Raw genomic sequence first — 22,982 nt, forward strand, 5'->3', positions numbered from 1 at the left:
TATGTAATGGAATGGGGTTGACATGCTATTGAAGATGACATTTTCAGTAGCGTTTTTGTGACATCAGAAACTCTTGCGATTTTTCAGCTGATATAAAGGGGAAATTATCAGTGATTGGTTCTGTTGGGTTCTTCCTCTTTTTGTATCTGAAGACTCCATTTCCAAGGGGATGGAAGTGCCTAGCACATGCTAACTTTGTTAGTTGATAGGAGGGTGATCATATTTTGTCAGAGTCATGTTTAGTGCACTGAGTCCATAGATTACTTGCTGATGGTGGCCATGTGCTGGTGAGGAAGCGTGTTATTTGAAAAAAAATTGCATGTATTGGTTGGGATATGGATGTAATACACTGTTGTTTCACAGTTTACCTACAGGCATGGATGGCTCCTGAAAATAACTGATGATGTGTCACATAATTTAAAAGCAGCTCAAAATGTGAATGGTTGTTCACAAAAGATGCAATTGGCTCACACTACGTCATGAAATCAAATTTTTTTGTAGTGCCCTGATGACTTGGAAATCAGAGAGGCCTTGTAATAGTGATTTAATGGGCAAGCTACAGATAATGCTCAAAGGATGACAGCTGTCTCCTAGTATTACTTTTGTTCTCTGACCTTTTAATTGATGCTGCATATCCTATTCATTGTTGTTTATGATTGTATTTTACTCAAATCTGATAAAGTCTCAGCCACAGCACTATCTGTTGAATAGGAGGCTATCATTACCAATCTCTGTAAGTAATTTGTGACCTCCATACCTTTGAGATCAGCACATTAAGCTGCCCACTCAGGGATGATACCTATGTGATCTGCCCACATTTAAATATATACAGATCTTTTTCACCCACCTGTGACTATGAAAGAATTCACATACACTTCAGACTTTTAAGGTTCTGATTTATTCCAATACTCCTCTATGACAATGACAAGAGATATGAACATGCCAATGCAAAGACTTAAACCAGATGGCCCCATTTTACCAGGTCCTTGATCTCTGATCTGTCTGATAATACATGTTCCCATCTTCACAGCAATATCTTTTTCAAGGGTTGCTGCTTAGTTCAGCTACGAGAGATTGCACTTTTCTTTAATGTAACTCAGCAACTACTGTAACTGAAGTTATCAGTTTAGCGAATTTATGAAGGACTTATTATGGAGAAAAAAGGCAAGCATCTAGGCCTCCTCGTCTTGTGTCCTTTTGTAAAAATATTTAAAGAATAAGCACCTGAGAACATCTCATAGGTTCCTCGCTTTGTAAAGAAGAAATTTAAAACAGGTAGGATTTAATTTGAGCTAGGATTCACAAGTTCAGTTCTGAACCTGTTTTTGTTGTCAAGGCTGAAACTCTGAGCTCAAGAAGAGGGATAAATATTTTCATTAGCAGCAATGTCAGTGTAATGGTAAAAGTACCCTTAGTTTTCACCTTCAACCAATATTAAACTTAAACATATATGAAGCTTATTCACCACCTGCTGACCTTGTCTTTCTCTTCCTTCTTTCAATCTAGTACGTCCCCTGTGCCAAGCTTAGATTGTTAACACTTCAGGGCAAAGTCTGTTGTTGTTGTTGTTTTGCTGTTACTCTGTGAATTGTCATATGCTTTAGTTGTGATAGGTATGTTTAAACTGAAACCTCACAGCATCCATCTGGGCTATGGTAGATTGCCAACCAACTCAAAAGGGTAAGGGTGCTTATGCTCATAAGGAATCAGATTAAAACACATATCAGTTTGCAAAAATAAATTGTTTGCCAATTTGTACCAAAAAAGATACATTTTAAAAAATCCCAATCTTGTGATAAATACAGGCTGTATTGTTTGAAACCTATATAGCAATGGTTCTAAGGTATTTGTGTAAAAGCTGGTTAGCATTCTTTGGTAAGACAAATGCCAGTTAAAAGCAACCTGACCTGTGGTATAGTTTTCAGGTGGGGAGCCATATTAGCCTGTACTGGAAGAGCAAGATATGGGTCCAATAGCACCTTAAAGACCCTTAAAGGGGCAATTGAAGTCACAGTGAGTGGAACTACTCCAGAACAGTTACTGCAAATCATTACTTGAAGATAATGGGTTTGGTTGAATTGTTAGAATACTATGAGATGGATAAGCTTCGATGACTGCAAGGAGTCATCGAAGGGGATAAACCATTTTGAAATCCCCCCCTCAGTTCACAGAGGCTTGGCCAAGCTTACTTTTCCTCCTTAATTTAACTGACTAGTTGCTTATATTCCATACTAGCTGGAAGAGACTGAGTTCTCATCAGGCCATTTTGGGTTCCCCCCACACTTTCTGAATAATTTACAAAGCCAAACTTTTCTGCAAACTTGGGAAATCCCCCAAGATGTAGATACTTCTCAGCTATCTGTGGGTGGCTCTATTGCACTGCTTTCATGATTGGCATCCTAAGCCAAGCTACCCATTTAGTAGACGTAGTGACAAATAGGGAGCCTGCAAAGAATCATGGGAGCAGTGAACAATTTGGAAATCCTCCAAACTTGTCAAAATCTCCCCATCCAGAATTCAATTGATGCTCTGCTGCTGTCAACGTTCCATCCCTTCTGAAGCCTATTTAGTGCTCATCAGGCCTGCCCTCCCTTTTAGTTAACTTACAAAGTCAACATTTTCTGCATACCTCAGGAGTCCTCAAGGTGTGGGTAGCTCTGCTGTGCAACTTTCACCATCTGCACAAGAGCCAGCCTACTTAGTTTATAGTGTTGCTCTCAAGCATTGTAATTCACTCAACAGTGCAATCCTGTGCAGAGATACTCCAATCTAAGTGGATTTAGGTTGGAGTAACTCTACATGGGATAGCATTAGTAGAGCAATGGTTAATGATGGTTTTGGGGATGGAAGTGAAAGGTTATTTTGTAAGAATCTGACAGGGCCTAAAGATACGAGGAGCTATGCATCTTGTCCAGGTTAGGGGAGAGATAATATAGGGATGAAGTAGCTGCATGTTGATTACCCCGGGAAACTAAGGGTTAGAATGCCCAGGAATTAGGGAATAAGTGGCAGGCTGGTTGAAGAAAGGGAGGGGGTAAGTAGATATTAATTGAAAAGCAATAACCAGAAAGGAAGATGGATGTTGAAGGGAAAAGGGGTGAAGCAGGAAGACAGCAGGTCAAGGAAAGGAGAGGCCAATTAAAGGAAAGGTGATAGTTGTAAAAACAATTAGCACAGGGTTGAAGGGAAAATCAAATAGACCAGGAGGTCCAAGGAGGCTAGAGAAGATGCTGAATATTAAGCCACAGTAATATCCCCTTTGCACAAGAGGAAGAGAGGGAACATAATCCTGCGCTCATGAAAATTAAGTGCATAACTGGGTGTGGATCCCATACTGGGAAGAAGCCCTATCAAGCTCTCATTGCCAAAGGGGGCTGGGGAGGGCCTATTCATTTATTGGAAACCACAGGGTGATAGAGGACAACATGTTCCACTAGCTTGATCATACCCACTGATTAGCGATAACTATCCTCATCTTTTGTTACGTGTCTTGGCTAAGTACTGAACTGCTTAATAATTGAGTTGGACAGAGTGGGTCTGTTTTACAGCAAAGGTTCTCACAAATATGATATAGCCTAATGAGAGGGTGTGAACAGTCACTGAAGAGGTACAAATGTTTCTCCTTTTCATGCAACAGAGAAAGCACTGTAAGTATGCTAAATGTGATTATCATCATCATCCAATGTGTCATGAATTTTTCACACAAAATTCTCCTCCCCCCCCCCCAATTGTGTCAATTATCCCCCCAGGGGCCCATGAACCACATTTTCATTTTTTTGCAAAAAAAATTTCAGTGGGAGGGATTGTAAAAGCTATGCAGTTCCACTTTGTCCATTCCCACCACTTTGTCCAATCCCACCATCTTGAGATCAATTTGCACCCCCAGTCCAAGGGATTAATTTAGCCAAGCACATCATTATCCTGGTTCATGCCATGGGGGACTAATGCAGCTGTTTTCCTAATTTTGGGAAACTTGGTGGCTAAAATAATTGTCTCAGAGTTGGGCACAGCAGATTGCATCCCTGACTTTAACTTCACAGAGTAAGTGGTTTCAGTTTAAGTGACTTTGCCTAGGCTTGCTCAAGATTTCTGTGTAACAGAAAGTCTGCAGATGCAGTCAATGCTCGCTTCTCCAAACTAGTTTACCAGACCTTGCTATGTAATAGGTTGGCTAATCTACATGTACCCCCCCCCCCTCCACACACACACACCTTTGCCTGTCTGTCCTTGGATGGGGAGCCCAGGACTGTTTTCTATCTGGGAAACATTTAACGCATTAGAAATGCTACCCCAAACAAACGAGGATACTATAGCCCCTGGACGGCCTTGGGCCCCCGAGCCATTCCTCTCTGCCTTACTAGCTTTAGCATATGAATGCACACACGGAACGACGGAGGAGTTTTGCTGAAGCTGAGGACATTAAAAAAAAATAAACTGGCGATCCCGGTTCTCTGAGCAGGCTCCTTGCGATGGATCACTGGCGAGGATTTCAAGGTAGAAGGAACGAACCTATCAACCACACCCATCTTCAAGTCCCTCTGGAGGGGGGCTCGGCTGCTGCACGGACAGGTTGCCCCGGGAAGATTTAGCTTGGCTGGCGGCTCTAATGGCCGCTTTGCCTTGCAAGGCAGGTTGCCGGGGGAGGGGGCGGCGAGCAGAGGCTGCATTCTGTTAATAAGCGAAGCAAGAGCTGCAGCAGAAAGAGAAGGAAGCACCGCGCGGCAAAGGCCCGCCGCTCCTGGCCGATGTCAAGGCGCTGCTGAGGCTTCTACTGGGGAGTTCGAAATGGGGCGCAAGGGGAAGCCCGCGTAGTCGCTCGGGCTCCGTCGCTGGTCCCCCGAGAACTGGAGGCTCGGCTGCTGCGGCTAAGCAGTGGTTGCTTGGAGCCCAGTAAGGCTCTCGGCTGCCCCTGTCACACACAAGACGGCGAAGCGCCCAGGGCAGCGCTGCTCTAGGGAACTAAGAAAGGCAACGTCCGGACTGGCCCTAGAGACCAGATACGGAAAATGACTGGGGTCGAGTTGGAAGGTAGTCGGCCGGCCCCACTGCAGCTCCCGGCACAGTGAAGAGGGCGGGCAAATCCTAGCCTTTCGCTGGGACGAGAAAAGCGTCTCCTAATCTAGAAAGAAGCAGAAAAGCTCCAGCCGAGTAATAAGAGATTCTTTTTCAGCTCCGTTGCTAGCTAGTCATCGGCTAAGGATTGGATCCCTCCCGCCCGCCCCTCCTTTAGAGGCTGGGGAGCGGCCTGCTTTTCGTGTGCTTAAGCGCAAATCCGTCTGCCCAGTTGTGTCTGGTGCGCGCACTGTTCGGCCGTACCGCGCAAGAGGGCAGAATTGGGCTCCGTTGGGGAGCCCTTGGGGCCCCAGCGCAACCAGGTCTCCTCCAGCCATTTATCTGAGGGTGGTTCTGCTCCCCTCCCCTTCGTCGGCGCGGAAGGGTGAACGAAGGAGAGCGCGGACGAAGACTGTCTTGATTCGCCACCCCCATTGTTGGCTGGAGATTAGGGAGCAGGCTGACCTGCCTAGTCTCCTTCATTGTTTGGGCGGGAATATGGGGATGGCCTGGCTTCTTTCTGCTCCCAATTTAGTAGCGGCGAGAATCCCCAGCTTTCCTCTCCCCCTCTGAAGTGGGAGGAATTAGCGAGGCCGCCTGGACTCTTTGACCACCACCACCATGCATGAGGTGAAAATCAGCTCAAACCCAGAAACAGCACCACGAGCCCTGGAGAGAACCCCGAGGCGGCACTAAAGCCGGTTGGCTGGTGGTCACGGGGGTCTACGGGACTTCCCCTCCCCCGGGCTGGCAAGGAGAGCGGCGACTGCCCAGCGGGCGGGTGGGCGAGCTCAACAGGCACCATCTTGATTCGCTCCGGCTCTCAGTTGCAGCGCTTGGCTGGGGAACTGGCAAAGGCCTGGCCTCGCAGGCGGCGCCCTGCTGGGGTGGCTGGGTACGAGGTGACTGGTTTAGGTTGCGGGGAAGGACGGTGCTGGGCGCTGGTGGCGAGAAAGGCAGGGCTTGTCCAGCGCGGGTAGAGAAAAGAGCTGCGTCGCCATGTGCCGAAGGAAGGGAGGGAGGGGAGGCCGAGGCCAGGCCGAACTGCAAGCCGACACCACAGGGCGTGCAACTCATGGGAACGGGTTAAGGAGCTAGTCCAAGGAGCAAGAGGTGGGGCAGGGAGGGGCTGCAGCAGTGAGCGCTAGGGGGCAGCGTCAAGCGCAGGGGCCGTGTGCTGCCCAGCGGGAGTCCGTGTACGGGGACGAGCAGGAGCGCGCGCTGATTGGCCAGCGCAGCTTTTGCTGCTGCTGAACCCCAAGAGTCAGTAAGGGGGCGCGCAAGAGCGCGCACGGGGGACAGCAGCGTGGACGCGCCTACAGGAGCGGCGCGCGGGGACGCGCGAGCGGGGAAAGGAGCGAGCGGGCGAAAGAGGCTGGCTGGCAGGCAGCTGTGGTGGAGACGGAGCTGGTAGGGCCCGGGGGAGCCAAATCGGCTCTTCGCTTGGGCCCTGTGCGGTGTTTGGGGCGGGGGGAAGCCGGGCAAGGAAGAGGCAGGTAAATTGGAAAGTCTTTTCTTGTCCCCCAAAGGGGTTGGAACAGATCTTTCCGGTCAGATTGCAAGGACGCTGCAACGTAATCCTGGTGGGGCCTTTGGCAGTGGGACTGGGGGCATCCCCGCGAGCCGGTGTCGGGCCTAGCGCAGAAGCCGGGCGAATGAAGGAGTCAGTGTTGAGCAGCTGCAGCTTTCGGGGAGGGGGGAGGGCAGGAGGCAGCTGAAGGGGAGCGCGGCGAGGCCTGGCCTGGCCTGCTGCGCTCCCTGCAAGCAAGAGCAGGATGGATGCTGCGCTATTGTGAAGGCAGCGTCTTAGTCTGCGCCCGGGAGGTGCCGAGCAGGAGGCAACGTTGCCTAGAAAGGGGAGGGGGAAGGCATGCACCGGGCTTGCTGTAGGCTCGCTGCGGCCTCCGAGCCGGGAGCAGGAGGCGTCTGCTGGGCCTCTGCCGCCGCCGCCGCCGTAGAGGAGGAGGAGGAGCAGCAGCAGCAGTAGTGGCTGCCATTTTGGAGAACAAGGCCCCGGAGGGTTTGCCTGACCCCATTGTTACTGCTTGCTTCACAGGTTGATGCCCGCCGCACAGGATGGATCAAGCCTGCGAAGTGAGCAGGAGGAGCTGCCTGTCCCCTTTCGTCAGCTCCTTAGCGTTAGATGCACCGGAGAATGGGGACAGCCCTTATGGGGGGGAGGGCCAGAGCCGTAGCCCAGAGCCACCTAATGGGTGCACCATGCAGTTACCCGCAGCAGCGTCCAAGGGTGCTGCCTATGGCCAAGATCCTTCTTCCTGCTACATCCCACTGCGCAGACTGCAGGATTTGGCCTCCATGATCAATGCCGAATATCTCAATGGCTCAAAAGATGGCTCTGACTGTTTGCAGGACCTGGAAAGGAGCGACGCCTCCAGCCTGGAGCCCCCGGAGCTCTGCGGCTCTTCAGTGTTAACAGACCCAGAAGACTTGGACATCCAGCAGGACACTGCAAGGCTCCTGGATTTTGAGACGCTGTCTCCTTGTTTGGAGGAGGACAAGGATGTGGATTCTGAAACATCATTTCTAACGGCAGAAGAAAACCCAGAGGAAGGAATTAAGTTTGTTATGAAAAATACAACCACAGCTTCCTGTACTAAGGAAGCAGACTTTGGGAATGTGACAGAACTGATTCAAGAGAATCAGCAAAGCACCTCCATAGAAGTTAGGTATAATGAGGCTATTTGTGCCCTGTTATCACCCCCCATTCCTCTAGAGCAATTACAAAGTAATATTTGCAAAGTGTCTGGAGCAGGAAGTAGAACTGAGAAAGTAGATCTACCTCCAGTTTCTTATTTGCCTGGAGATACAAAGTTGAAACAAGAAAAAGAATTCAGCATTACAAAGGTATCTGAAAAAGAAGATCCAGGTCAGAGTCCCATCACTTTAGGAAACTTGATAGAAAGACTTGAAACGGCAATTACTACAAAACCTTCAACAGCAGGATTACCATCTGTAAGCAGCCTTGGGGTATCAGTTAAACACTCTGCAAATTTATTTATGGGGAAATAAGTTTACTGTAATGTTCCTTGGGTCTGTTACTGTTGCAGAGAAATATATGAGTGGGAGATGGATGGAGTTAACAGATTGTCAGGTTGCCATGTGTCCCTTTCAGTTGCAAAGTGAAGTGGATTTGACTTAAATAAGGTAATAGTATGAGAGCTTTAAAATAAATCTGTAGCCATTTTGCATAGTGTACAATCCAGGAAGGTGGCACAGTGGAGAGTTTTTAGTGTGTCTTACCAGAGCTGAACTTGATTTTTTACAGGAATCCATATTTCATTTTGCAGATTGTTAACAGTCATCTTGTCATAATTATGATTTGATAATTTTGTAAATGGCTTGAAAACATGCATTGCTCACAGTCCCGCTCCCTGTGCATACTAGTTAGCTTTCACTAGTAACTAAAATTAAAACTTGTGTTATTGCAGCAAAGTGGAGATCTGGAGATCTACTGTTCTAAGCCAGTTCTGAGTATGACTTTAAAAAATAGTTGTAGATTCTAGGTGTTTTTCATTTTGATTTACAAGGTTGGTAGGCTGCTTCTCACATAGTGTTTACTTGGATAGTGGAAAGTGTAGACAGTTACATGGGGAAATTATACAGTTTTCTTTTGCTACATCTACATACGGAAATTTACTTATAACTTCCCAGTGCTTTGACATTCAGTAAAACCCATGCATGAGCTACACAGGTGTACATGTTTATTCTTCCGCATCAAGGTATATGTTGTAAGTATCATGCTGTGTGAAATGGCCCTAATTAGAAAAGACATTTTTTAAAACTAATGAGAAGATTTCTCTGATAATTCAGTTCTTTTTTTTTTCCTTTAAGGAATGAAGCTGTGCATGCATTATGCTTTGCCTGCAGTATTAAACCATTGTAACACAATTTGTTTTGAATGGTGGAAACAGTTTAGTGATGCTTGTTAAATCAAAAGGTTTGTTTTGCAGGTATTATTTTTCCTAATAGTGCTTAAATTTATTTCTGTAGAGTTGGAAGTAGTCTGCTAAATTATTTTGTGTGATGACAAAATTGTTTTATATGGTACAACTGTTATTGGGCAGTTGTATTGGAATTCTCTTTATATTGGTTTTTCAGTTACTGTGCTAGGAGACTGCTCTTTATCCAAAATAATATTATTACCAAAGACCTGCAAAAAACAAAGAATAACTGATAGCTTAAAGACTATTTTTTTAACAAGGTGAGGCCAAAAAAATCAAGCAAAACCATTAGATAATAGCATGTGTGGCATGGTATTATGCAGAACCAGGGCTTTTTTTCTGGGAAAAGAGGTGGTGGAACTCAGTGGGTTGGCCTTGGAGAAAATGGTCACATGGCTGGTGGCCCCGCCCCCTGATCTCCAGTCAGAGGGGGGGTTAGATTGCCCTCCGCGCTGCTGAGCGGCGCAGAGGGCAATCTCAACCCCTCTGTCTGGAGATCAGGGGGGCGGGGCCACCAGCCATGTGACCATTTTCAAGAGGTTCCGGAACTCCATTTCCCTGCGTTCCCCCTGATAAAAAGCCCTGTGCAGAACTATACTCGTAATAGACTAATTTTAAGTGCCAATTAGGATTCAGTATTTGGTTCTCCTGGGCCTTTCTTTTATGCCCAGGGTAGTTGCTTGCTACTTTGGGGTCAGGAAAGAATTTTCCTCCAGGCCAGAAGGAGGGTTTTTGACTTCCTCTGCACATTGAGCAGACGTCACTGAGGGGGGCGGAATTAGTTGGGAATTTCCTGCATTTTGCATGGGGTTGGCCTAGATGACCCTTGGGTTCCTTCCAGCTCTGTGAAGGATTATTAGTATATTTTTGAGTTATAGTTGCAATAGACCATCAGTACAGTGGTATGTTGTTGTCTCATAATAATGGTCTTGCAGTTTTCTCTGATCAGGGGTTCTATCTAGGTTTCAGAATATAGCCAATGATTTCTGTTACGGCGATACATAGGCAAGAACAAATCTCTTGGACTTTAGAAGACTTCTGTTACTAACTGCCGTTGATTATTTTTTGCCATTTTGTGAAATAGAGCAGCAGCTGAATGGAACTATGCAGCTATGGCAGAGCTTTGAACTTATCAATAATGAAATTGAGAGGGTGCACTCCTAGAAGTATGTATCCAGATATTCAAAACATAAATATTGTATAACAGACATTACAGAAATTGAAAATGAAAAAACAATGTGACCCTATGCTTTACCTTCCATTCAATCTGATTATTGCAGTACTTTCATGAAGAAGATACATTTCCAAATAATTTCAGTATATTATCAATGTAGTTCACCTACGAACAACTTTTTTGAGTTCTTCGATCAAGTTCTTTTGATCAAGTAGAACTTGATTAACTCAAGTTCAGTTGATCAAGTAGAACTTGATATGGCTAAAAAAGTGACTATTTCTTGTGTTTTATTTACGTATGCCCCCCAAACATCCTGTTTTGTTAGATATGAAGTCTTGACTACAAGCTCATATGCATAGTCTTCATAAAGAAGAGATATTGAACATAAAGCAATCCTAAGCAGCCCTAGTCAGAATACAACTTAGGTCTATTCAATGGAGCTTACTCCTGGGAAACTCACACTCTGTAATCCACTTTGAGTCTTAGCAAGAGAAGTGGACTATAAATAATAGTGTTTTTAGGATGGCATTGAGAGTATTTTTATTAAGTTGTTCTTGTTATTGCCATGGTTTCCTCAATGCAGCAGGTCATTGCATTAACTTAAAAATTTAATGTGTCTTTTGGAGGTAATTGCCATGTTGATGAGGAATGAAAATATAGGGAGACTAGTTTGATAAAATGGTTTCAGGTGGGTAGCCATGTTAGTCAGCATTAGAAGAGCTAGATTGGGTCCAGTAGCAACTTAAGGATCAACTGGATTTCCAGGGTATGAGCTTTCGAGAGCCAGATAACTGATGAAGGGAGCTCTGATTCTTGAAAGCTCATACCCTATTGAAATCTAGTTGGTCTTTAAGGTGCTACTGGACCTGAATCTTGCTTTTCTATAAAATAGTTTTATTAGGAAGGAGGAAAAACCTGTTGGACACAATTAACTGGCCAAAGAAAATATGGTGGAATATTCTAGTTTTCAAATATGCAGGAGGACAGATTGAGTGGGAATGGCTGTTGATTCAGAAGCAGTAACGTGTGGATGAGAAGTACTAGGTTACAGTAAAGTAGATTTCACTTGAATATCAGGAAGCATTTCCAAACTATTAGGCAGTGAAACAAGTGACAAAAAGTCATATAGACTACTTCTTAAGACATTTTTACAAGGGGGTTAGATGTATGTATAATAGAAATGACTTGATTTGATTGTTTTATCCAGAAGCAAAATGCTGATTGGTTGCTGTTAGATATTGCATACTGCTAAAACTGATACTCTTATTTATCCCCTCTTCCCTTTGGATGCTTATTTAATGCAGTAGCATAATCACTCATTTACCTCCCATCTGGGGGGTGAGTGATTATGTTAAGGTGTATTTCTTGATGACCATTGCTTGCACATGCATTATTTGATTAAGAGGTTCTGTTTGGCATAGCCAGTATGTGTGTGATGAACATTTCAGGCAACTTTGTTGTATGATACTTGCAGTTAGCACATGGAAAAAGCAGAGAGCATGACTTTGATTTTGAGATGGAAAGTAGTTGTATTGTAAGGCCTTGCAGGACTGATACAATGTTATATTTCTTAACATACTCCAATGGCTATGTTAAAACAACCTTTAATGTACATTAACATAAAGATATGTCTGAATGTAGATGGAAGAATGGAGGAGCCATATTTCTGAGGTCAAGACAGCAAGGCCAAGAGACGAATGGAATGGAATATCCTATCTGTATACTGTTTTGATTTCCATAGTTTATATATTACTACCATTTGGTATAGTGAGGTTAGTGGGAGAAAAGGCCATTGATTTTGGAATAATGCACAGATCTGTAGTGGCCAGGATCTTTAGAGAGTGATGAAAAGTACTGCACATAAATACTTCTCCCATGGCAATTCTGCTATGCTTGTCTGGTTTCTTAGAGGTTTGTTAATATGTAATATATATAACATTCTTGATAGAAATAATTTTAATTGAGACATCATATGACTTCTCTGTTACATTCATTTTGTAGCAGAAAGGTTCTAATTAGGTATATTGTCGATACATTGTCGATACATTGTTCTAATTAGGGTTGCCACCTAAGGCTACAGGCTGCAATAATATGCAGAGGCTATTTAAATCCTCATTGATTTAAATGGGTTTAGGCAGTGTAACTAGGTAGGATTGCAGTTCTATGGAGTAGTGTTTCCCAACCAGGGTTCTGCAGGACATTATTGGGGGTTCTATGAGAAATCGTGAAATAAATAAATAAAACTTCTGAAGTACTATGAAAAATTCCATGTATCCCTTGAAATATCATGTTTATTAAGGTTATTAAGCTTATACACATGTGCAGATAAATTTTCTTGACAGTATTTTAGCAGTAATTGAATTGCATTCCCCACCATCAACTTTCTTTGGCCTATAAATGTTTTCATGGGTAGGGGTTCTTCCATGGAAAAAAGACTGAGAAACACTGGTTGATAAGATTGCAGTTCTATAGTTGGTAAGAGACAAAGATTTGAAGGCAAATCGTAATCAGTGGAAGGGTTTCTATAAGGGTACAATTTGTTTTTTGAGATTGTTTTGGTTCTAATGTAGTATTGCAATAGGGAATTTAAAAGATTACTTTTATTTCTAATAATGTGAGGAATAACTTTGTAACTGTATAAGTCATCTTGCATTTATTAATAAGGTTTTGTTAATAAGCAAATCAGTTGACTAATCAAAGTACAGAAGTTCAGTCAATGGACTGTGCAGGCTGAAACAGAGTTACTGACTTCAAGGGATTTAGTAGGGTATAATGTTGCTTAGGGGTGTGCTGCAAAGTTCTTTCAGGTGGCCCTAGTTCTGATTCTTCAGCATAGGGATCAGCAAGTGGTAACCCCAGAGCTAAATCCAGACCCATTTAGTTTTGGCATCTGTTGAAAAAGATTTACAGCGCAGTCCTAAAAAGAGTCACACCAAGAGTTACACCACTAAAAAGAGCTGAAATCAGTGGGCTTAGACTGGAATAACTCTGCTTAGGATTGCACTGTTAGTTAATTAAGCAGCCAAATATTTTTAAATCTTATTAGAACAGCAAAGGTATCAAGTTGATAGTTATGTTAATTACAAACAAGTGTTTCTATGAAACAATTAAATTAACTTTAAAAAATGACTTTGGGAATTATAATGTATATATCAACAATTTGTTAGAAGCCATTTTTAAAGAAAGAACACAAAACATAACTAAAGCAAAGCAATGACCATTAAACGTTTTAAAGGGTGCTTATAATAAGTAGGCAGCAAGTCAATTTTCAAGCACTCTCATTCTCTCCAAGGCACACAGCTAGATCCTGTGGAAGGGAAACTCACTAGTTCTTGTAGAAAGTGTGGAATTAAGGACAATCATAGACAGTGACCATTGCCACTGATGACTGCTTGCATTCATTGTTCCGTTTGGAGATGACTGCAGTTATAGCATGTGGTCAGGAAGATAAGATTTACTGTGCTGCTAGGTGCTTTTACGTAAGTTATTTCTTGGCTCCACTCTCAGCCAAAGGCCCTTGAGGGGGCTTACAAAAACAGTTAGTTTTTTCTTGATTGATTTAGGGCTGTCGCACAAGTAGCTTTCATTGTTGCCCTTGCTGACAAATGGTATTGTGATGAAATAATAGAAGTTAGATGCCATTTATACAGTGGCACTCTGGCTTTACGATATATTGGCCAATATTTGGTTACTGATAAATACTCAGTTGACAATGTTTGACCAGTCACTTTGCTGGTATGCCAACCCCTGCTATGATTTCCAACTGGGAGCAAGAAGGATGTATGGAAAGTGGCCATGGCCATGGCTGGGTCCCTTCTCTGTCAGCCTTCATTACCACTTCAAACTGGTCCTGCAATAAAACTGGTTCCTAAGATTTTAGGACACATTTCCTTGGAGATATTATTTGTAACCCTGGGGGTGTAGATAAGTACCATGTGAGACAGCAGTCTTATATAATTGTGAACTGACAAATAATAAGTGAACAAATCATGTAGCCCTGGCTAAGGAGGGTATTTTCAGGGAGGCATTTAAAAATTATTAGAATAAATAAAATGAAATAAATACTGAATTTTGACATGAAGACGGCAATCCCATAAGTATTGTGTGGTTTTTGGAGAGAGACTGCTTCTTGAAAAATAGAAACTCTCATACCTGATTGAGATGAATACCTCTAGGGATGATGTTTAAAAGCAAACTTTTTTCTTCATGAATGGCAATTATACAATACAAGCAATATAAGCAATCACATCTATCTTATACTTAGTTCCTGGTGGAGTAGTCACATTAGTATCCTGTTGCAATAGATTCTTATAGCATTACCATGTGTTGTTTAGTGTCTTTCAGGCTGTAGCTATCTGGTAGTTGTGCAGTTGTTTCAGATTGGTTCCAGAATGGCTGTAAATTTGCTTGGCGTAGAAAATAATTTGATTGATTTTAGCACCAGTGTGTTTAGATAGGGAAAAGAAACAGACAAAAATTCAGAGGGATAGTCTGTTACAGCAAACCAAAAAAAAGTCATAGCTCCTTAGACCAACAGATTTATTATGTACGCTTTCACTGGCTAGAGCCCACTTCATCAGATGTATGAAGTTTTCCTTTGTTGGCAATAGTTTAACAGTGTTGCACACCTCAGACAATACTTGAGGAAATGGCTGAAGTTATAATTTACAGAAGAGTGGTGTCACTCCTGTCAGCACCTGTCTTACTTTGGTCTTTTTAGATTGGGGTGGGATGCAGATGTTTCTGAAGAAGGGAGCTTTGACTCTTGAAAGTGATACCCTGAAAAACTTTTTGGTGTTTAAGGTGCCACTGGACTCAAATCCTGCTGTTCTACTGTAGACCAACATGGATACCTACCTGAAAATATTTTAAAAGAATAATAAATGTATCGACAAGTTCACATCTAAATTTAAGATTTCTTCATTTTAATGTTTTTAGAAGAAAAATAAGGCATTTTTTTCTGTTGTAAATTCTGAGCAAGTGTTTCTCAATCTATAGCTTGTGGCCCCAAAATTGGCTAATCAGAATGTTTTAAAGGGTCATCTACCAACTTGGCTGTATGTCCTGCTGGCTACATTTATGTTTAACAGGGGATTGATGTAGATTTAGAGTTCTTGTTTCTATCTCTTGTTTGTGTAGCAGTTTCAAAGGAAACAGTAGAGTGAAAGTATTGTTAAACGTATCATTTTAAAGGCTGTTGTTATACATATTATTTTAAAGGCTACTAAACGATGGAATGATAAACAAGTCAGCTTGTATTTTTAATATCATGGAATAAAGATGATTGATGTGATAATAGATTTGTCAAGGCTCTTCCTAAAAGGAGAAGCCAATTCTCTGGGCTGAATACTTCAGCTCTGCAGATGCAACATTTTGTCTTTGTTTTTTGAAGTCCAAAACCTTGAGGGTAATATCTCTTGTGGAATGATCCTATGCAGAGTTGCTTTGGTATAAGCCCTCTGAAAATGATAGGCTTAAACTGGAGTAACTCTGTATAGGATTGCATTGCCTGTTACTTGTGTTAATTTTAGCCATAGTTGTTACTTTTTAAAAAACACAAATTGCATACATTTTATCCAGAAGGCTGTCTAAATTGATAACTAATTGCAACAATAAACTATATTGGATGGGAGATCAGAATGTTTGAATTACTTTGCAGATACAAACATTTGAATGGAACTAAAAAGATTACTTGTTGAATTCCTCTTTCCCTTTATAAATTTAAATAATGCAGAAGAAATCTATGGGTTAAATGCAGCATGATATACAGTCTAACATTTAGGATCAGTTGAATACCATACCATGTTTGTTTTTATGAGAAAGGTGATGCTGGATGATGCTTGTCTGTTGGTATAGTGCAACCTTTTTTTCTATGGAGGAACCCCTAAATTAATTTTTCAAATCTTGAGAATCCCTTACTTATGGAAACATTTACTGGTCAGAAAATGTTGAAGGTGGGGAGCACAATTCAGTTATTGCTAAAATATCGTCAAGAAAAATGTATTTGTAAAGAGCTGCTACGAAAAAAAGTGAAGCATTTTTCCTGCCTTTCTTGTTTTATCTAACCTTTTTAAATATCAAAATATCATTTCAAAATAAAGTTTTTATCCAAAGCCAATATAAGGTTTACTTTTCAGTGTTATATTTGAGCTTGTTTACATTTGAACAAAGATTGAATTGTTAGCCAAATTTGGATATTTCAAATAGTAAGTTTGATCAAGGGCATTTAAAAGTTATTTAAAAGTTAACTGAATAGCATTTTAAGGATTAGTTGGGCCAATGAAAGGCTATGGCATGGGTCCTATTTAGCATGAGTTGAGTGGTTGTCAGTTTACAGATGTAAACTTCTGCCCTTCTCCTCTCCTGTTTCAGCCTGTCATTTCCCCTTAATTCATGTCTCCAGCAGTCATTGAACATAATTGAGATACAGGGAAATCTGCAGGATTTACTTGTATTTGCAGGGATTGATAAAAATTGCCCACCCCCTTTCTGCTGAAAGCATAGTTAGGATCCAGGCCTTTATGTCTCTTGTTTGGTTTCTAACAATTTTGTAAGATCAATACAGCAGTTAATAATTTTGATTTTTCCCTGATAGTGTATTGTTGATTAGTACTAATATTTGTAGGAGAAATGCAGATCCTTCTAGTATAGCAGGAAGTGGACAGAACAAAGACTTGAAAACACTTCTGAGTATTTACTTGGAAGCTTGAGGAAACATCTGCTGTACTTCCTATCTGTATTTGTAGAGTGTTGCATGAAAAGATGAACAGATTCTCTGCAGATCAAATCCAGGTTTCTGCTGGACAAAACTCAACCTAGATCAATATTTTTAATACAATACCACCTTGATCTGTACTATGTTAAGATGAGATGGAGTTTGATAGGTTCCAATACAAAGATCCTCTGTGCTGGTATAAGGTGACAATTTGTCCTGGGAACAAGTCCTTATGCTATTGGTGTGCCACTCACACTTCCCAAGCCAATTGCCTATTTAACTGGATAGCTATAGTTAACAGAAATGAACTATGTATTGGAGGTGTCTAGCTAGGCACAGCTGGATTGGCTAGCTGGGCACAGCTGGATGAGTTTTCCTGATTTTGCTGCTGATGGATATTTTAGTTGCAGTGCAACTTTGATTCTGCCACAACAGATTAAACAGCACCATAAGATTTGGCTGCTTAATTTGTATTTTGATGACATCTGAATTTGTATTTTGATGACATCTGAAACCAAGTTTTAAATTTCAACAGGTTTATTAAAAGTTTAAGTTGATTTGAGGAAAAGGGACTCTAAACCTGAGAGAGGCAATTAAAATTGTCGCAACTACATTGCATGTTTATAAATATAATATATGCATGTTTTATATGGATTACTCAGTGCAAGTAGAGCATCTCATATGAAGATAATAGTAAAAAAAATTAGTGAATATCAAATTCTGCATTTTGGAGCATATCTCTATTTTTCCATAATTTTAAATATTTTTGCCAAAGAAGATTAGATGTGTTTCAGGATTGAGAAACAGTAGTACATGACTGACAGACAAAATAATTCAGTGAGATTGCCCTGTTAAAAATATAGCAAGTATATGGTACTGGCTGCATAATTTTTAAGAAGCATAAAAATAAAGATACCAGATTTTGAAATACTTGGTATAATTTCATTAGTTTTCCAAATATATCAGCAATTTAAATTATATTTTTGTTTGTTGATGAATTAAGGGCAGTGATGGGTGGAAATTTTTCCAGAAATTTTTTTGATGTAATATTGTTGAAGGCTTTCACAGCGATGGTTGTTGTGGATTTTCTGGGCTGTATTGCCGTGGTCTTGGCATTGTAGTTCCTGATATTTCACCAGCAGCTGTGACTGGCATCTTCAGAGGCGTAGCACTGAAAGACAGAGATCTCTCAGTGTCCAAGACCACGGCAATACAGCTCAGAAAATCCACAACAACATTTTTGATGTAATGTTTTTCTGTTGAATTTTTTTGCCATGCCTGTGTTAATATAGTCTATTTATAGTTGTTAGGGTAGTTGTGCTGCAACTCAATTATGTTAGATGGGCTGAATATGGGATATGAAGCATGGACAAACCCCAGTGCTTGTACATGTGCCAGGGCTGTATGTGGTGCATTTGCCTAATTTTGTTAACACATTTAAATTATTTATTTAAATTTGAATCAGAATATTTTCCGGAAAAATTTCCCAGGAAGCCCACATCACTGGTAATGGGAAGGTATCCCTATGATTATCACTTTCTAGTTTTCTAAGTTTTGTGGCTGATTAGAATATATTTGCATGTAGCCCAGTCACTGCCATGCAGGACACAATACAGAATAAAATATCATCTGTGTTGTTTATTGAAATTCTGTACCAAGACAGTTAAAATATTTGGCATACTTCTTTTAAAGACAGTGCTGAACTCTGCATAACTTGTGCAAATGTACATACTTTCTTTTTAAAAAATCATTTGTTTATTTTGCATCTTCCTGGTTTTGTTAGTCCTGGCAAAGGACAAGGAGTTATTATATAGGGTGCTGTAACCCCAAACTCTGGAAATTATTTCAGCTGCTACATTAGCTTCTGAAACTGTACAGAAATGTCATGCATGAAAATCTAGAAAGTTGATTCTTTAAAATGGGAAGGTGAATTCTTCCTCTGAGGTGGAGGACATCTTTGGGTGTTTCCCACCATCCAGTCAGGGAGGCAGGAAGTAGAATTCTTCCTCTTTCCTTGGGCACATGGGACTACCCCTTTCCGGTTTTGTTCCTTCCTCGAGGAAGAGCAGTTATTCATCAGACTAGCTCTTCTGCTTCCTTTTCTAATTTCACACTTACAACCTCAGCTCTTCCTTTCAATCTCTCTCAATCTCTTTTTCAACCTTCCTTCCTCCAAACGTACCTCCCTTCCTTCTATACAGAAGAAGAAAGAAGAGGATGACAAGGGGAATTTCTATCAGAGGAGGAGGAGGAGGTCACAATCCCAGAACAGTCCAACAGGCTGTTCCATTCAGAGGATTACCAATATCTATTGTCAAAAACCTGGTCAGCTCTTGAGTTACAAGAGGTTTGCCCAGGGGAGGAGGAGAATCAAAAGAGAATGGGATCTAAAGCCAGACCCAAAGGAAACAGAGAGTTTTTTCCCAGATCAGAGGATAAGGCCAAATTTTTCCCCTTCCCTGAGTACTTTGAATGCCAATTAAGGGCAGAGTGGGCCATGCCAGTGGCATGCAAACAATTTCTTAACTCACATAAAAAACTATACACTCTGCCTAGCTCTGCAAATGAGTTATTGCAGGTACTGGCCATTGACACCCCATTGGCCGCCCTAGAATCCCAAGACTTACTCTCTGAAGATGGCAAGGGGAATATAAGAGAGAGCCTGGATAAAAAAGGTGAAATTGCCCTGAAAAGAGCCCACAAGGTGACGGCCATGGCAATCAAAGCATCAGCCATAGCATCAATCATATCCAGAGCTTCGATAATGTGGATCAGAAGACTAACAAAGCTCCTACTAGGAAACAACAGACGACTCCTGGAGGGGGCTAACAGAATTCTGAAGGCAAGGGCATTCACAGTGGATGCCACCCTAGATGCTCTAGCATTCTCATCCAGAGCCATGGCCTCTGCAGCAGTTGCCAGACGACAGCTGTGGCCCAGGGCTTGACTGGCAGACATGCAAGCCAAGACCTACTGATGTCTTACCCTCTCCAGAGTGACAAACTTTTTGGTGAGCCGCTAGAGAAAATACTAGTGGAGACCAAGGACAGGAAAAAAGCCCTTCCAAAGTCACTGAAGACAACAGAGAGACATACATTTGGATTCCAGTCTTTTCACTCACATCACACCCTACCAAGGGCCTGCCAAGACCAAAAGCACAACTGGACCTATTCAAGGAACCAGCCTTGCAGGGGATCCTTCTAGAACAGATTCCACAATCGCTAGATGAGCTGTAGTGAACCCGATAACAAGGGTCAGAAGCCTTAACTCACAGGACACTCTGGTAGGGGGAAGACTGCTTTTTTCAACAAGCCTGGTTTGACTCCAAGGCGGACGCCTTGACAAGAGAAGTAATATCCAAGGGTTCTTTGATAGAATTTGCCTCCTTTCTGTTAGAATGCTTCCTAATCTCACCCTTCAGAAAGGATTGACACAGTCTCTCAGTAACACGCCAAGCTGTCCACTACCTCTTAGACGTCAGAGCAGTGAATCCAGTACCAGCTCAAGAAAAGGGCAGAGGCATTTACTCAATTTTCTTCATGGTGCCCAGGAAGAATGGTGATTGGAGGTCCATACTGGATCTAAAATATGGAAACAGGCACATGAAACCTAGTCACTTTCTCATGGAGACACTCTGCTGCGTAAGGGAGGTGTTACGACAGGGAGAATTCCTCACATCCATCGACTTGACAGAAGAATACCTCCGTGTCCCAATCGCCCCAGTCCATCGAAAGTTCTTGAGATTCTGTGTGGACAATCAGCATCTTCAGGTCAGAGCAATGCCCTTCGGGCTATCCTCGGCACTGAGGGTATTCTCCAAGCTGTTAATAGTGGTGGTGGTCAAACTCAGAGAGAAGGGGTTACATCTCCATCCTATCTGGACGATGTATTAATACGATCAAGCTCGAGAGATTCATCCATCAAAGACACCGATTACACGATTCAGTTCCTCAGGAGTCACAGCTTTCTAGTATACCTAGCCAAGTGCTCCCTACACCCATCACAGTGTCTGAAACACCTAGGACTAATACTCAACACACAAGTGGGAAAGGTAGATTTACCCAGATAAAAGAAAAACAAAACCAAACATCTAGTTAAATCAGCGATTCAAAGCCCAAGTTCCCAACTCATGGAATTGACCAAACTATTGGGCCTGATGGTAGCTGACTCAGAGGCTATATACTGGGGACGATTCCATCTGCGAACCCTACAAGCCCTCCTGAGACCTCTGCAGCACCAGATTGCGCAGAAGAAGGCCACGAACATACAGGCCCCCCAGAAAGTCAAACAGAGCTTACAAGGGTGGACCCAAGACCAAAACCTGCAACAAAGAAGAGACGTCTCTACCTATCAGCATCCTAGAGATGAGGGCTATACACCTGGCACTCCTGCATTTCAGCAACCTAATACACCACCAACACGTACTAGTCCACACAGACAACATAGTGGCCAAAATGTATGTCAGCAAGCAGAGGGGCTCCAGGTCCTCTTGTCTGCAACAAGAAGCACAGAAGATCATCACATGGGCAGAGACCCATCTTCTGTCGATCCAAGCAGAACACATCCAGGGTACGATCAATACCCAGGCAGACTGGTTGAGCTGGGAGTCCTTCCACCCAGAAGAGGGGACACTCAACAGGGAGATATTCCAACAGATATCCACCCAATTCAGAACTCCATCATTGGATCTCTTTGCCTCACACAACATCCACAAAGTACTGAGGTTCTTCTCAAGGTATTTCCATCCGAAAGTGGAGGGCATGGATGCCCCAACTTCTCAGCGGCCCAGAGGTCTGCTATACGCATTTCCACCGTTACAAGTTATACCCAAACTGTTGAAGAAAGTAGTGGAACAAGAAGCGAATATAATTCTAGTAGCTCCATGGTGGCTGCAGAGACTCTGGTTTTCCAGAATACAACAGATGTCCAGGAGTCTGCCACTACAGCTACCTTAGCAACTGGACGTACTACACCAAGGACTTGTATGGCACCCAAATCTAGAGCGGCTGTCACTAACCGCATGGAGATTGAGCAGGAAGCCTTTCAAAAGACAGGATGCACACCAGAAATTATTGACACCCTTCTAGCCTCCAGGAAAAAGTCCACAATAAAGATATATAACTCATCCTGGAAGGCCTACATATGCTGGACCAGATGTAAGAATTTGGATCCTCTAAATCCTTCCATGCATACTATTCTAGGATTCTTACAGGAGGCCTTCACAGAGGCCTCAAACCAACAACCTTATGAAAACAGATTGTGGCACTGAATAAAGTAATCCAACCTAAGGATGGAATACCTCTATCAAACCATCCTCATGTAAAGAGATTCCTTCAAGGAGCAACCTTGACTAATCTACCTACGGTGCATCAGTTTCCGACATGGAGATTACACACGGTACTATCGGCCCTCACCAAAGAACCATTTGAGATGATAAGTCTATATTTTGTTGGTGTTTGTATGGCTTATGGCTTCGGCCAAATAGCAATAAAGAATTGAAATTGGAGATGATAATGGACATTTCATTGAGATGGCTTAGGTTAAAGACCATCTTCTTAACAGCCATAACATCAGCGCAACGACTATCAGAGCTAAGTGCATTATCTATCAGACCAGACCTCTGTACTGAAGACACCCAGCGTTTATGCCAAAAGCATACTCTAATTTTCACAGAGCTCAAGAAATCAACCTCCCATCCTTTTGCCCGAAGCCAAAGCATCTGAGGGGAAAAGAATGGCATAATTTGGATGTGAGGAGAGCCTTGATAGCATACCTAATTAGAGCAGAGCAGGTAAGACGCACGGACTCCTTATTCATCAACATAGCTCCCCCAAAGTGGGACAAAAGTGTCATCAGCTGCAATAGGGAACAGCATTAAAACAAGCATTAAAGAAGCCTACAGAACACAGACGCCTACAGAACACAGAAACTGGAGTCACAATACACTCAGTCAGGAGTGCAGCAACCAGTGCGGCCTTACAAAAGAATGCATCAGTAGGAGACAACTGCAAGATCCTCACTGTCAATGTTTATTAAACACTATCAACTACACACATACACTTCAGCAGATGCGGCATTC

At 42.5% G+C, this 22,982-nt stretch overlaps 1 protein-coding gene across 4 annotated transcripts in view; it reads left to right on the forward strand.

Annotated features, from left to right (window-relative positions):
* The first annotated feature begins 6,309 nt into the window (after positions 1 to 6,309).
* Positions 6,310 to 22,982, forward strand: part of NSD1 (nuclear receptor binding SET domain protein 1) — a 101,471-nt gene continuing 84,798 nt past the window's right edge. For all 4 annotated transcript variants that reach the window (XM_054976388.1, XM_054976391.1, XM_054976389.1 and 1 more), the window contains exons 1-2: positions 6,310 to 6,462; positions 7,109 to 8,025. In XM_054976388.1, the coding sequence (XP_054832363.1) occupies positions 7,129 to 8,025 (897 nt within the window). In that variant the 5' untranslated portion in view covers positions 6,310 to 6,462; positions 7,109 to 7,128. The remainder of the gene's footprint in view (positions 6,463 to 7,108; positions 8,026 to 22,982) is intronic.

This window comes from Eublepharis macularius, chromosome 4, assembly GCF_028583425.1.
Source record: "Eublepharis macularius isolate TG4126 chromosome 4, MPM_Emac_v1.0, whole genome shotgun sequence".
NCBI classification, from domain to species: Eukaryota; Metazoa; Chordata; class Lepidosauria; order Squamata; family Eublepharidae; genus Eublepharis; species Eublepharis macularius.